The sequence below is a fragment of the Oryx dammah genome, unplaced genomic scaffold, assembly GCF_014754425.2.
Source record: "Oryx dammah isolate SB20612 unplaced genomic scaffold, SCBI_Odam_1.1 HiC_scaffold_22, whole genome shotgun sequence".
NCBI classification, from domain to species: Eukaryota; Metazoa; Chordata; class Mammalia; order Artiodactyla; family Bovidae; genus Oryx; species Oryx dammah.
The window spans coordinates 41,395,013-41,411,551 of record NW_024070206.1 but is presented as its reverse complement, the minus strand read 5'-3'; the positions used below and the strand labels follow the sequence as shown (position 1 = coordinate 41,411,551).

The following is a 16,539-nucleotide window of genomic DNA, read 5'->3' as shown; positions in this document are numbered from 1 at the left end:
TCTTTTCCATGGGGATGGTCTTGATCCCTGTCTCCTGTACAATGTCACGAACCTTCGTCCATAGTTCATCAGGCACTCTATCTATTAGATCTAGGCCCTTAAATCTATTTCTCACTTCCACTGTATAATCATAAGGGATTTGATTTAGGTCATACCCGAATGGCTAGTGGTTTTCCCTACTTTCTTCAATTTCAGTCTGAATTTGGCAATAAGGAATTCATGATCTGAGCCACAGTCAGCTCCTGGTCTTGTTTTTGTTGACTATATAGAGCTTTTCCATATTTGGCTGCAAAGAATATAATCAATCTGATTTCGGTGTTGACCATCTGGTGATGTCCATGTGTAGAGTCTTTTCTTGTGTTGGTGGAAGAGGGTGTTTGCTATGACCAGTGCATTTCCTTGGCAAAACTCTCTTAGTCTTTGCCCTGCTTCATTCTGCATTCCAAGGCCAAATTTGCCTGTTACTTCAGGTGTTTCTTGACTTCCTACTTTTGCATTCCAGTCCCCTATAATGAAAAGGACATCTTTTCTGGGTGTTAGTTCTAAAAGGTCTTGTACGTCTTCATAAAACCATTCAACTTCAGTTTCTTCAGCGTTACTGGTTGGGGCGTAGACTTGGATTACCATGATACTGAATGGTTTGCCTTGGAAACGAACAGAGATCATTCTGTTGTTTTTGAGATTGCATCCAAGTACTGCGTTTCGGACTCTCTTAATGACCATGATGGCTACTCCATTTCTTCTGAGGGATTCCTGCCCGCAGTAGTAGATATAATGGTCATCTGAGTTAAATTCACCCATTCCAGTCCATTTTAGTTCGCTGACTCCTAGAATGTTGATGTTCACCCTTGCCATCTCTTGTTTGACCACTTCCAACTTGCCTTGATTCATGGACCTGACATTCCAGATTCCTATGCAATATTGCTCTTTACAGCATCGGATCTTGCTTCTATCACCAGTCACATCCACAACTGGGTATTGTTTTTGCTTTGGCTCCATCCCTTTATTCTTTCTGGAGTTATTTCTCCACTGATCTCCAGTAGCATATTGGGTACCTAATGACCTAGGGAGTTCCTCTTTTGGTATCCTATCATTTTGCCTTTTCATACTGCTCACGGGGTTCTCAAGGCAAGAATACTGAAGTGGCTTGCCATTCCCTTCTCCAGTGGACCACATTCTGTCAGACCTCTCCACCATGACCCGCCCGTCTTGGGTGGCCCTGCAGGCACGGCTGCAGCGAGCCGGCGCGCTAAGCGTGGCGGAGAGGAGCTACCCCACGTCGGAGGTCAGGGGCAGTGGCTAGAGTGCCAGGCTGCGACGGCGCAGGAACGGCCAGGAGGAGCTACCCTGCGTCCGAGGTCAGTGGCGGCTGGGAGGAGACAACCCGGGTCCGAAGTCAGGGCAGCGGACGGGAGGAGCTACCCTGCATCCAAGGCCAGTAGCGGCCGGGAGGAGACACCCCATGTCCGAGGTCAGCGGCAGAAGCTGGGAGGAGCCACCCACACCTGAGGCCAGGGCCAGAGGCCAGGAGGAGCACCCCGAGGAGCAGTGGCTGCGAGAGCACAGGAGGGCCTAGAGGAGCTATCCCACGTTGAAGGTCAGGAACAGCAGCGGTAAGGAGATACCCCTCCTCCAAGGTAAGGAGCAGCGGCTATGCTTTGCTGGAGCAGCCGTGAAGAGATACCCCACGCCCAAGGTAAGACAAACCCACGTAAGCTGGTAGGTGTTGCAAGAGAACATCAGAGGAAGACACACTGAAACCATACTCACAGAAAACTAGTCAATCTAATCACACGAGGACCACAGCCTTGTCTAACTCAATGAAACCAAAACTTAAATGTCCTATCTAAAAGTACAAAGCTCTTAGATACTGGTATAAATCTTTGAGACCTTGGTTTAGGTAATGATTTCTTAGACATGACAGCAAAGCACAGGCAATAAAAGAAAAACATTGGTAAGTTGAACTTCATCAAAATTTAAAACATTCAAGCTTCAAAGGACACCAATAAAAAAGTGAAAAACAACCCACAGAATGGGAGAAAATATTTGCAAATAATGTATCTGATAAGAGACTCAGAGGTGAAATTTATAAAGAACTCTTACAACTCATCAATAAGAAGACAAATAACTCAAATTGAAAAAGATCTGAACAGACATTTCTGTAAAGAACATATACAAATGGCCAAGAAGCACAAAAGCAGATGATCATTACTGGCCACTGTGTGTGTGTCTGTGTCTGTGTGTGTGTCTGTGTGTGTGTGTCTGTGTGTGTCTGTGTGTCTGTGTGTGTCTGTGTGTGTGTGTGTTTACTCACTCAGTTCTGTCTGACTCTTTGCAACCCCATGGACTGTAGCCCACCAGGCCCCTCTGTCCATGGAATTCTCTAGGCAAGAATACTGAAGTGGGTTGCCATTCCCTTCTCCAAGGGATCTTCCCCATCCAGGGATTGAACCTGGGTCTCCTGGACTGCAGGTGGATTCTTTACCATCTGAGCTACCAGGGAGGCCCACTACTGGCCATTAGGAAAATACAAATCAAAACCATGAGATACCACTTCAAAGTCACTACAATTATAAATTAAAAAGATGGATATAAAGTGTTGGCGAGAATGTGGAGAATCTAGAATCCTCATACATAACTCAGTTCAGTTCAGTTCAGTCACTCAGTTGTGTCTGACTCCTTGCGACCCCATGAATCACAGCATACCAGGCCTCCCTGTCCATCACCAACTCCCGGAGTTCACCCGAACTCATGTCCATCGAGTCGGTAATGCCATCCAGCCGTCTCAGCCTCTGTCATCCCCTTCTCCTCCTGCCCCCAATCCCTCCCAGAATCAGAGTCTTTTCCAGTGAGTCAACTCTTCGCATGAGGTGGCCAAAGTACTGGAGTTTCAGCTTCAGGATCAGTCCTTCCCATGAACACCCAGGACTGATCTCCTTTAGGATGGACTGGCTGGATCTCCTTGCAGTCCAAGGGACTCTCAAGAGTCTTCTCCAACACCACACTTCAAAAGCATCAATTCTTCGGTGCTCAGCTTTCTTCACAGTCCAACTCTCACATCCATACATGACTACTGGAAAAACCATAGCTTGACTAGATGGACCTTTGTTGGCAAAGTAATGTCTCTGCTTTTCAATATGCTATCTAGGTTGGTCCTTCCAAGGAGTAAGTGTCTTTTAATTTCATGGCTGCAGCCACCATCTGCAGTGATTTTGGAGCCCCCCAAAATAAAGTCTGACACTGTTTCCACTGTTTCCCCATCTATTTCTCATGAAGTGATGGGACCAGATGCCATGATCTTCGTTTTCTGAATGTTGAGCTTTAAGCCAATTTTTTCATTTTCCTCTTTCACTTTCATCAAGAGGCCTTTTAGTTCCTCTTCACTTTCTGCCATAAGGGTGGTGTCATCTCCATATGTGAGGTGACTGATATTTCTCCCGGCAATCTTGATTCCCACCTGTGCTTCTTCTAGCCCAGAGTTTCTCATGATGTACTCTCCATATAAGTTAAATAAGCAGGGTGACAATACACAGCCTTGACGTACTCCTTTTCCTATTGGGAACCAGTCTGTTTTTCCATGTCCAGTTCTAACTGTTGCTTCCTGACCTGCATATGGGTTTCTCAAGAGGCAGGTCAGGTGGTCTGGTATTCCCATCTCTTTCAGAATTTTCCACAGTTTATTGTGATCCACACAGTCAAAGGCTTTGGCATAGTCAATAAAGCTGAAACATTGCTGCTACTGCTAAGTCGCATCAGTCATGTCTGACTGTGCAACCCCACAGATGGCAGCCCAACAGCCTCCTCTGTCCCTGGGATTCTCCAGGCAAGAATACTGGAGTGGGTTGCCATTTCCTTCTCCAATGCATGAAAGTGAAAAGTGAAAGTGAACTCACTCAGTCTTGTCCGACTCCTAGCGAAACATTGTTAATAGAATGTAAAATGGTATAGCTACTTTGGCAGTACATCAAAAGCTTAAACATAGAATGACTACATGCCCCAGCAATTCTGCTTCTAGATATATACCCAAGAAAATTGAAAACAGAAATCCACACAAAAATCTGTACATGAATGCTGATGGAGCAAAAAGTGTAACAATCCAAACGTCCTTCAACTGGTGGTTAAACAAAACATGCACTGAGCCATAAAAAGGAATGAAGCAATGATTCATGATACAACACAGATGAACCTTAACGTGAAAGAAGCCAGCCACAAAAGACCACACAGTACCTTATTTCATTTATATGAAATATTCAGAACAGACAAATATTTAGGGATTAAAAGCAGGTTACCAGTTGTCAGGAGCTGAGATTAATGGGGAATAGCTTTGTGAAGTGGATATACTGGGGATATAAGCAACATAAGCAGACCTTTTGAGCTCAGTCATGTCTGACTCTTTGTGACCCCGTGGACTGCAGTGTGCCAGGCTCCTCTGTTTATGAGATTTTCCAGGCAAGAATAATGGAGTGGGTAGCCAGTTCCTCCTCTAGGGGATCTTCCCAACCCAGGGACTGAACCCACATCTCCTGCATCTCATGCATTGGTAGGCGGATTCTTTATCCACTGAGCCACCTGGGAAGCCCATGCACGATTTGAGCTAATCACAGTTAAATTCTGTAGACAACTAAACGTGATACAGTTGACCCTTAACAATGTGAGTCTGAACTGCACAGGTCTACTTATAAGCAGATTTTTTCAATAAATACATTGGAAAACTTGTAGGAGATTTAAGACAATTTGAAAAAGCTTGCAAATGAACCACACAGCCTAAAGGAATATATAAAAACAAATTAAGAAAAAAGGTGTGTCATGAATGTGTAAAATACATGTATATATACATATAACACCCAAGATATGTGTTAACTATGTTATCAGCAAAGCTTTCATTCAACAGTAAGTTACTAGTGAAGTTTTGGAGGAGTCAAAAATTATATGCAGATATTTGACTGCATGGGATTAAACACCCCTCAACACCTGTGTTGTTCAAGGGTCAAGAGTAATAAGTAACAAAACTAGACACTGAACATTTCTTCAAGAACATAAACCAGGTATTGAAAAACATTTTTTATAAAGAGTTCAATAGTAAATAATTTTGGCTTTGTAGGCATATATCTTTACAGCACCTCTGACACTATAATACAAAAGCGGCAGTAAGATAACATTCAGTTCAGTTCAGTTCAGTCACTCAGTTGTGTTCGACTCTTTGTGACCCCATGAATCGCAGTATGCCAGGCCTCCCTGTCCATCACCAACTCCCGGAGTAGATAACATTAAAAGAATGTTAACAGAATGGTGTGTTCCAGTAACACTTGACTCACAAAACAGGGAAAAGCAGATGCCTACAAGTCACAGACTGTCAAATCCTGACTTAACCTCTGGTTGAGGAACAAAATATAAAGTAAAATAACAGGGAAGGAAATGGCAACCTACTCGTGTATTCTTGGCTGGAGAATCCCCTGGACAGAGGAGCCTGGCAGGCTACAGTCCATAGGGTCGCAAAGAGTTGGACACGACTGAAGAGACGTAGCACACACGCAAAGTAAACCAACCAGACAGGGCACATACCAAAGGAGTGTATAGACACTATTAGAGAGGCAAAGACAGACAAGGGAGAAATAAACGACTGAGCGATAAAAATAAAGTCTTCATGATAGTATTTGAAAAGTGAAGGAAATAATAATAGTAATAGAGGCTAATTTTAACAAAACATTTTCTTATATGCAAAAGATTATTTATCAACTAACATTTACATGATCAAAAATCATAAACAATAACTAATAAGAGAAAAGAAACTGCTGTCAATTTGATTTACTAACACCACACAGATCAGGATGTAAGGTTTTTTAAACTTATGAAGACAATAAACGTTTCTCAACTAAGGCTTAAAGTAAGCCTGGACATTCTGGAACAAAAGCTTTGAGTAATATATATACTTTATATTCATACTAAATATTAATAAAGCATCCTTGAATCCTCTTTATCTTTTCAAAATACTTGTAGATCATCTAGCGTTCTTTCAAGGGCTCTTCTACACTGACCTATCAGTTATTGGCCAGCACAGAAAAATAACTTATTGGTCAGCATTTAAAAAGATTGGAGAATAAAGAAAAAGAAAAAAAAAAAAAACAGAAAAAAAGAAATTACTGACCTGTTCATCAACTGAATCTCCTGCACCTTTTAAAGACTCCATGGAGACTGGAGTAGCAGTCACCCTGGAGGTCTTGAGTTTAACATCAGCTTTTGGATTTACCGTCTTGTGTCTTGACCTGATATTTCCTTCTGTAGAAATTCCTAAGGATTTCCATCAAAACAAGATTTCAAAATTAAATCTTTTCATTCTTTTAAACCCTCCCCCTAGCAAACTTTTCCTTGATACCCTCTATTGTATGGCACCTGATGGGCAAATCTCTTTATAAACTTCATTTTAAAGCTCTGTTAATAAATAATGAGTCATGAAAAGACTGTGTTTTGAATGCATTAGAGATTCAACTGAAATATTTTTTAAAGGGGATGTGAACATTTGTAAATCACATTAAAACCAATAAACTACAACATGCCATATATACCTTAACTTCCTGGAAACTAAAAATCTGAATTTTCACATAATTAGGGTGCCTCCAATAGTTCAGTTTTACAACTCATCTCATAACAACCAGTAAACTTTAGTCTGTTACATAAACCCGACATCATGAAGTTTATACATTTTCTTTGAAATATAAAATTCAGACTATTATTTGTATATGAAAAGTAAGAAAAGAATCTGCTGCTCTTTAATCCATGAATGAAGTATTCTATAAATTCATCAAAAGCTGACTTGCCAGCCAGACCCTAAAATAAGGCAGTATTTCAAACCTTAATGGGGTCACACCAAATATAATAAAAAAGAAAAAAAATTATGTTCTGATGAACTTTTCTGCATCTACTTATACCTACAAAGTTGTCCTAATGTTTTATTTTCTTCTAACTCTTAAGAAGCAAAGGAAGTTTACCAAATTAATATAGAAAATCATACCTGGAACATACACTACTGATTGTTCTTCATCAGAAACTATGCAGGAAGACATAAAGGAAAATACTAGAAAAGATTATCCAGCATCCAAATGCTGTTGTTCTATACTTCTACTATAATTCGCAATTTCTTTTGAGCTAGAAATTTGTAACTATTTTTAAAAAATAAAACTAGGAAGTAATATAATGAAAATAAATGTAGCAAAATTAATAATGTTTTAAAGTTCATCTTTATATATTCATAACTATCTGCTTTGTAAAAACGCTGGAATGTCATGTTCCATTAAAGTTTTATCCATGCTTATTCCCAAATGACATACCCAACACTATAAATCCCGCTCTAGTTTCATTTTCTTTCCTTTTGTAAACAAGGAGTTAAATGCTCCATTGTGCTCCTCTGGTGAACTGACAAGTTATCTGAGGCATGAATATGTAATTTCAAAATGAATCTTAGCTTTGAAGAACAAATACTGTTTAAGGGCACCTCAATTATGCAAACACAAAAATATTTTTTATTCTTCCACAGTACATTCATGAAATGTCTCAAGAAGCCCTACTATTTAACAAATGGAAGAAATTTAAGACAAAAATAACTATTTCGAATTTCAAAAGGAAAAATTTTGAAAGGGTGAAAGTGAAAGTCGCTCAGTTGTGTCCAACTCTTTGCGACCCCATGGACTATACAGTCCATGGAATTCTCCAGGCCAGAATACTGGAGTGGGTAGCCATTCCCCTCTCCAGGGGATCTCCCAATCCAGGGATCAAACCCAGGTCTCCTGCAATGCAGGTGGATTCTTTACCAGCTGAGTCGAACATCAGCTGAATATCAGTCAACTGATTATAATAAAGTTTACTTTTCAGAAATAAAATTTTATTCAGAACTGGATTTAAATCCAGGTATGTCTACCATTTGATAACCTTCTATTACACATCCAGAAAGCAGGTGTCTAAACAATTACTTTCCAAATGACCTAGAAAAGTCCAAAGTTTTCCGTTACTTTATGAAATACTTTGTTTTCCAAAATTTGTAGACAAATCAATTATTAACTATTTCCTCCTGGGAGCAGATGGGAATAAAACAGTGATTAAAACATGTTAGAAAGCCAATATATTTTAGTTTAGGATAGAAATGGAATCTTTTCAAAGAATGTTGACTGGAAATGCCTAGAATCCTGAAGGAAATTTAGGAACGCAATGGTGGTGCTTACTGCTAGGTGTTTCAGCTCTCCTCAGCAGCATATGCACTATCACAGCTTTAAGACTTTTGCTGGTAACTAGGTCTGGAAGCAACAGTGAGAACTGGACATGGAACAACAGACTGGTTCCCAATAGGAAAAGGAGTACGTCAAGGCTGTGTATTGTCACCCTGCTTATTTAACTTATATGCAGAGTACATCATGAGAAACGCTGGGCTGGAAGAAGCACAAGCTGGAATCATGATTGCAGGGAGAAATATCAGTCACCTCAGATATGCAGATGACACCACCCTTATGGCAGAAAGTGAAGAGGAACTAAAAAGCCTCTTGATGAAAGTGAAAGAGGAGTGAAAAAGTTGGCCTAAAGGTCAACATTCAGAAAACGAAGATCATGGCCTCTGGTCCCATCACTTCATGGGAAATAGATGGGGAAACAGTGGAAACAGTGTCAGACTTTATTTTGGGGGGCTCCAAAATCACTGCAGATGGTGACTGCAGCCATGAAGTTAAAAGACGCTTACTCCTTGGAAGGAAAGCTATGACCAACCTAGATAGCATATTGAAAAGCAGAGACATTACTTTGCCAACAAAGGTCCATCTAGTCAAGGCTATGGTTTTTCCAGTAGTCATGTATGGATGTGACAGTTGGACTGTGAAGAAAGCTGAGCACCAAAAAATTGATGCTTTTGAACTGTGGTGTTGGAGAAGACTCTTGAGAGTCCCTTGGACTGCAAGGAGATCCAACCAGTCCATTCTGAAGGAGATCAGCCCTGGGATTTCTTTGGAAGGAATGATGCTAAAGCTGAAACTCCAGTACTTTGGCCACCTCATGCAAAGAGTTGACTCATTGGAAAAGACTCTGATGCTGGGAGGGATTGGGGGCAGGAGGAGAAGGGGATGACCGAGGATGAGATGGCTGGATGGCGTCACTGACTTGATAGACCTGAGTCTGAGTGAACTCCAGGAGCTGGTGATGGACAGGGAGGCCTGGTATGCTGTGATTCATGGGGTCGCAAAGAGTCGGACACAACTGAACGACTGAACTGAACTGAACTGAGCGCCTCTAAAAAGTTTAAACTTCCTCAGACATCAGGGATGAGCATAGAAAATTTCAGGAGGCAAATAAGACAAGTAAACAAATAATTAGACCCCACTAGTCCAAGGGAATTGACTGTAACTAATAGTGGAGCAGAGCATTTCTAAATTCATTGACACCCGATCCAAAACAAAAGCTTTACAAGCTGAAATTGTGCAGACTCTTTAGCAGCAGATTCATTTTTTACACCCTCTGGTACTCTTCAGTTACTGTTTAATTATTCGCTGTTAGAAATACACACATGGAGAAAAGTACCCAGGGGAAAAAAATCAAGATGACTCAGGACATGCTCCATATGACAGGGTTCTCAGTTAAAATATAAAATAGGGATGAATTTGCAGAATATTCTCCATCTCCAAGGATGACCTATGGAAAGACTGACATAACTGAGTCCTGGAAAACATACTACACTTCTCTAGACCATCCACAAAGAAGTCTGCTCATAGCTGGAAGGGACCAGCCACTGAGGAACCTACTTAGCCATACCTTGACTCAGAAGCTCATCAAATATTTTATACTTTCTCTTCTCTCCTCAAACCTGATACCATTTCCCTCATCTTTACTCTAAGCTAATAACTTTGCTTCCTATTTCTTTAAGAAAAACAAACCATAGAAGCCTTTGACAAACATGCATTGGCAAATGACATGGTATTACATATAGAAAACACTACAGATTCTACTGAAAAACTTAGAATAATCAAATTCAGATTGCTGATAAACAGAAGTTGCAGAATACAAAATCAATAAACAAAAATCTGTTGCATTTTTATACAAGAATAACCATCAGGAAGACAAATTAGGGGGAAAAAATCCTATTTACAACTGCATCAAAAAAAAGAGTAAAAAAAAGTCTAAAAAAATTAACCAAAGAGGTGAGAGACCTGTACACTGAAAAGTATAAGACACTGATGAAAGAAACTGAAGAAAAATGAAAGAAATTCACGCTCATAAATTAAAAGTATATTGTTAAAATGTCCATAAAGCAATCTACAGATTCAAAGCAAAATTCCAAAGTCATTTTTCACAGAAATATTGTAAAACAAACAATCCTAAAATTTGTATGGAACTACAAAAGACCTTAATCAGTCAAAGCAATCTTGAGAAAGAAGAACAAAGCTGGAGGCATCACCATTCCTCGTTTCAAAATACTACAAAGCAACAGTTATCAAAACACAGAAGACCCCCAGGACATTAACAGCTACCCTCTTCCTGCTTTATTTTTCTCCACAGCACCCATAATCATAAAATATTATTTTACTTATTCATGAACTAATTTCATTTCACTAACATGTAAGCATCAAGCCAGTGAAAATCTGCATTGTTTGTTCATTGTTGTATCTCTAAGATCAAAAAATGCCTGGATCATAGTCAACCATCTAGGGACGAATGAAATCGGTATTTATTTAATCCCATGAGGCACTGTTCAACAACTCTCAATGTTGTCTTTCTCTTTGTCCTATTCAAAATATGCATACAAACCCCACCAGCTACATCTACACCAAATTTCTTTTTCAAATATAAGACCACTAAATAAACTGATCTTAACAAAAGCTTTTATAAATAAGGCAAAATATATTTGAAATTGCCTCCATCCAACCTATACTTTCTAATTTTTTGTAATCTAAATTCATCTCATTATTTTTGAGAACCCAAATATTTACCTTCTTCAAATACCAATTCCCAACAAGTGTATATTTCATGGGAAAGTTAAAGAGACACAATTTGGACTTCTTATTGTGTTCTCTGTGTCACCTTAGTTCCACTTGGTTCATCTGGAAGTGCCTCAATAGGATAAGTACAGCAAGTTATAAAGTCTTTAATGCCCAAGTTTCCGAAATTAAAGTGGCAAGCAGAAACCCAAGCCAGAAATGGTAAGGAGAAATAAATATACCTATCCAAGAGCAACAAGACGTGAAGAAAATAAACTTGGTACTTCCCATTCTGTAATAACCTTGTGAGTGTGAATCACTTATCAACAACATGTGCATCATCATTACTAACCATAATGATTTTCCTGACATATATGTTTTTTCCAATAGTCATGTGTGGATGTAAGAGTTGGACTATAAAGATGGCTGAGTGCTGAAGAACTGATGCTTTTGAACTGTGGTGTTGGAGAAGACTCTTGAGAGTCCTTTGGACAGCAAGAAGATTCAACCAGTCCATCCTAAAGGAAATCAGTCCTGAATAGTCTTTAGAAGGACTGATGCTGAAGTTGAAACTCCAGTACTTTGGCCACCTAATGCGAAGAACTGACTCATTTGAAAAGACCCTGATGCTGGGAAAGATTGAAGGTGGAAGGAGAAGGGGATGACAGAGGATGAGATGGTTGGATGGCATCAACAACTCAATGGACATGAGTTTGAGTACACTCTGGGAGTTGGTGATGGACAGGGAGGCCTGGCATGCTGCAGTCCATGGGGTCGCAAAGAGTCAGACACAACTGAGTGACTTAACTGAACTGATATTATTTTACATCAACATAAAGTCTCTATTTAATTGAAAACAACGGCAGAGATTATAGCTACTGCAATGCTTTGACCAGGTCCTTTATAGTTCATATTTGTTAATATCAAGTTCATAATACTGTTAAAGATAATACACTTTAGTGCACTTCAGCAATCAAATTTAGATACTGCAGAAATATTAATTTCTTTTGATATTACCAAGAGCTATAATGAAGAAGGAAAGCAGTTTAGGGCCAAAGGGGTATATTTCACTTGTAGATTTAAGCCATAAAATGACAACACGGCATATCACTGTTTACACATTGGGTATAAAGAAATACCTTGTGCAAAACAGTACTGCTGAATCATACTGTGCAAGAGATACACAACTCATAAAAACAACAATATGAAAAGGTGACCTTCAGTCACAGATGACCTACCCTCACATGATAGAAACATCTAGGAATGGGAAATCTCTCAATCATACTTCTCCAATTGTTTAGGTAAGGCACTGAAAATCTCTGAATAGTGTGAAAAGAATACCAGATTACAGATATATACTTTTTGGCCTTTTTCTATTGAAAGTTCTGACTATAAGTACTTCAGGGGTGGTCTGGGAAGTCATCAGTGTAATGAGAAAAGAGATCAAGATCAAAAGACATTCCAATAAAAAAAATTTTTACAAGATCAAAAGACACATAACTAAATCAAACGATTCATAATTATGTTTTTTAGCAAAGATTCAGTAACAAATTCACATCTAACACGCTTTTAAGTCCTACAGATTTAACATGAAAATATTTAAGGCTGGATATTAATTGGTCATTACGTGGAATAGGGAGGGGAAACAGGTGATACTGGTAACCTTGAAACTCCTTTCAAACATCTGAATTTCTACAGAATGTAATCACCACCATTTTCCCCAAATAACTTCAGCTCCTCACTTTCACTGCAAAGATGAGTATTTTACATTCATTTTTAGAGTAAGGGAGAATATAAGAGAAAAGGAAGGCTATATGACATCTATATGAAATATGCCATAATATGACTACCTAAATAATTGAGTACAAGGCTGCTAAGAACAAGAGCATAGATTCTGTTTACACACCCATTAACTTAATCATAACTAGTGCAACAGACTGTATCCCCTATCCACACCCCACATACATTCTATTATATATCAGAACAATATCCTTATACATTTCATTTATCAGCACAATAGCATTGGTTATACAGAAATTTAAGGAATAATAACGAAAGCCACATAGATGTTATGAAAATGATTACACTGAAGAAGCACATTATAAGTTAATAAGGTTCATATATCTATCACAAAATTCTAACATTGCAGAGGCAGTTTCACTAGAAAGACTCATCCCAATTTCCTGACTTCCCAATTCAGTCCAGCTGCTGCCGATGCACATATTCTCCTGACAGGTAAAGAAAAAAATATTTAATTTGCATAGTATATCAGTGTGCTTTTTATCCAGTGTAGAATCACGATTTCACTTGATGCTCTCCAACCTCTCACACACAAATGGTAATAATGCTTAGAAAGTCCATAACACCAAACATTCAGCAGCAAGAAATGCAAAAATAGCCCACTCTCCAAGGCGTGACACTTTAATCCTAGTAATCCAACAAGGGGAATTGATAATATAACTTCTTGAGTTTTACTGACTAGCTAAGTAGAACCTGCAAAGAACGATTCAGGAGAAGTTAACAGCAATGTCTCTAACAATGCTATGGCCAATCCTAGCAAACAGACAAAAAGGCTTGCCTCTGTGGGTATCCAACACACTGAACGCCTCCTTTTAGGTAACTCTCCTGGAACATGAAGCAAGTTACCAGGACCAAAGATCAATCTGGAACAGTGTACCTAACGCAGGCAAAAGAACCAGTTTTTTCACACATCTCATTACTCCAAGGGTAAAAGTGTCACCGCTTCTCTACCATAAACCTATCCAAGAACTGGTTCAACCCTGCTAGCGGTGACCCGCAACCTACATACAAATCAACACTACTCCCAGGCCCTAAAATCTGCATGCCGTCTGATTCCATCATCAGCATCACCAGATCACGTCCCTGTGAAACCAAGTCCCACGATTCTCTGAAGATCTAAGTATGAAGATACATCGTCACTGCCAGGCCTTCGAAGTCCGACGAGGTACTGACTTGCTCCTAACAGCGCAGGCCAGGGATACTCCTAAACCAAGACGAAAAGCTCCTGGACCACCCAACGCCGTGCCCTCCTCCAGAAGCTCACTCCTCACAGACCCGGCCGGCCGGAGGTCGCCTCAGGCAGCGAGCCCCTTCCAGCCCCCGACTCTAGGCCGTCTTTCCGGAGCTCACCGCCAAGGAGGGCAGGGAAACAGCTTGGGTCGAGTCCCCACATCTAGAACTCCAGCCTGGAGAAACAGTGCAGGGTCTCTGCTACCTAAAACCCAAGCAAGGGGACTGCCAGGCGGCCCGACTGTACGGCCCCGCCCCCGGGGTCCGCGGCGACCTTCTCCCTTCCGCTCCGAGTCCCTCGCGACCGCTCGCCCCGAGAAAGGCGCCGGCGCCCCCTGTCAGGCGGGCAAAGGATACAGTCCCGGCTCCAGAACGCCGCCGCGCCCGGGCGGGAGGGGCCCGCCACGTCCGCCATCTTGAAACAACCGCCACTCGGGGCGTCGCGCCGGGGCCGCCCCGCCCCGGCCCACAGGCCCGGTCCGGATTGGCCACACGACACAGAGGCCCGCCCCCGCTTGCGCGGCCGGCCCCGGCGGGGCGGGACGGTCCGGCCGGAGGGGTCGCTGGGTCCCGCCGGCGTGGTGTGGAGCACCCGCCGGGGCAGCGGGAACAAGCGCCTCGGGGAACTACTACCGCCCGAGCAGCCCGGGCCCTTCATCTCCGCCCCGCAGCCCTTTCAGGCGCCGAGAACTACAAGTCCCGGCATGCCGCGAACTTGACGGCCGCGCCTCCCGGGCGGCGTCCGGCCCTCCGGCCCGCCTCGCTCCCCCGGCCGGTCCCCACCCCTTCCCCGGCCGCACGCGGAGCAGGGACACGAGACATGGGGGAGACGTCGTCCCCGCTGCTGGGCAGCAGCAAGCCGCACCTGGAGAAGCTGACCTTGGGGGTCACTCGCATCCTAGGTGAGTGGGGCGGGGGGCTGTGAGGGCGACTACGGGACGAAGGGTGTGCCACGGAGGCGCGGCAGGAACTGAACTCTCTAGGCCAGTGGACATTGCGGCTGTAAGTCCTGTTCAGAAGGTGCGTTGACTCGGTCAAAGGACCGTTTGCCGGGAGTGTGGATGCAGAGACTTGAAGCCCGAAGGTCACCCCCTCCGAAATCCCACCACAGGGCCCCAGGAAGGACGCGGGAATAGATGTGCTAAGGGGAAACAGCAGGCCCCTGACAGTGGGAGGCTGGCTGTCCTGAGAGGCCTTCTTGGCTTCAGATGGCCAGAGAGAGGTGAGGGAATGTTGCAGCCGACCTCCCAGGGCAACCGGTTCCCATGTGCCTCCGTGTGAATGGCACCTGAATTGGTCCAGAGCAGTCAAGGTTTGCACCGTTGAATGGGTGGTTTTCCCTTATGGAACCTTCCCTTAGTACCTGCTGCTGCTGCTCAGTCGCTTCAGTCGTATCCGACTCTGTGCGACCCCATAGACGGCAGCCCACCAGGATCCCAGGGAGGGACAACTACGTTAAATGCTGGAGCTACTCTACAATGAAATGAAACACACATACAGTTCAGTCATTCGTTATTGCTCAGAGGTAGCACACAGAAGGAGGTGGTTGATCTTTTCTGGAGAGCTAAGAAGTATGTCCCACAGGAGATGATGCTGATTTTAAAAGACAAGTGGAAGTTAGAATATCGAGGAGGAGAAAGGCAGTCTAAGCAGGCCAAATAGTACATTTCAACACCTTCCTTTTGCATTCATAATAAAATCCAGATTTTGTGCCATGACCCACCAGTCTTTCTATAATTTACCCTCAACTCTTTCTGACTTTACTTCCACTCTGTTTTGCCACAGTAGCCTCCTTGTACCATGAACCCACTAAGCTTGTTCCCACGTCAAGGCTTTTGCAATTTGCTAGACCTTCCATCTGAAATTCTCTTCCTCTGAATGTCTTTCTCTGACTTCATTCAAATCTCTAATATCACAACCTCGAAGGAGCGTTCCCTGAATACAGTTCCAGTAACACCGTTCCCTATCACTGTCTTCCTTTATCCTACTCTTTTTTTAATCCTCATGGCTTTGCCACTATTTGAAATTATTTTTTTGTTTGTTTTAATTTGTCTCTTTTCTGTAGCTGAAGTCCATGAGGTTAGGAACTTTGTATTATTCTTCCCTATATTCCTCGGTTGGATGGCATCACAGACTCAATGGACATGAGTTTCGGTAAACTCCCGGAGTTGGTGATGGACAGGGAAGCCTGGCGTGCTGCAGTTCATGGGGTCGCAAAGAGTGGGACATGACTGAGCAATTGAACTGAGCTGATATTCCTCGGTGCCTAAAACAGTAAATGAGGTGTGAAACATCCTTATGTGTTTGGGAGAAGCGGTATGTTTTAGAAATGAAATTGTGAGTGTAGGGCAAAGAGAGAGCTAATCACCGAGACCACTCATATTTTATCTCCTTATTCTTACCCAGACTTCTGCCCTATTGCTTCTTGTACTTCTGGACTTAGGCAGGTCTTGCTATTCCACAGACGTACTTCATTGTTGTTCTGTCACAAAGTCATGCCCGAGTCTTTGCGACCCCATAGACTGCAGCTTTCCAGGCTCCATGTCCTTCACTATATCCCAGA

The 16,539-nt window shown here is 42.2% G+C and overlaps 2 protein-coding genes across 4 annotated transcripts in view; one reads left to right on the top strand and one right to left on the bottom strand.

The window, feature by feature from the left end:
- KIAA1328 (KIAA1328 ortholog) overlaps positions 1-14,407 on the bottom strand; it is a 413,466-nt gene extending 399,059 nt beyond the window's left edge. The window contains exons 1-3 of one of the 2 annotated variants that reach the window (XM_040264880.1): positions 14,334-14,407; positions 7,010-7,045; positions 6,146-6,288 (exon numbers count right to left, since the gene is read on the bottom strand). In XM_040264880.1, coding sequence (XP_040120814.1) covers positions 6,146-6,288; positions 7,010-7,045; positions 14,334-14,391 — 237 coding nt within the window. In that variant the 5' untranslated portion in view covers positions 14,392-14,407. Of the gene's footprint in view, positions 1-6,145; positions 6,289-7,009; positions 7,046-14,096; positions 14,254-14,333 lie in introns of those variants that run through there. The other variant, XM_040264881.1, reaches the window with a different exon arrangement.
- A 123-nt stretch (positions 14,408-14,530) lies between these two features.
- TPGS2 (tubulin polyglutamylase complex subunit 2) overlaps positions 14,531-16,539 on the top strand; it is a 66,518-nt gene continuing 64,509 nt past the window's right edge. For both annotated transcript variants that reach the window (XM_040264879.1, XM_040264878.1), the window contains exon 1: positions 14,531-14,878. In XM_040264879.1, the coding sequence (XP_040120813.1) occupies positions 14,797-14,878 (82 nt within the window). In that variant the 5' untranslated portion in view covers positions 14,531-14,796. The remainder of the gene's footprint in view (positions 14,879-16,539) is intronic.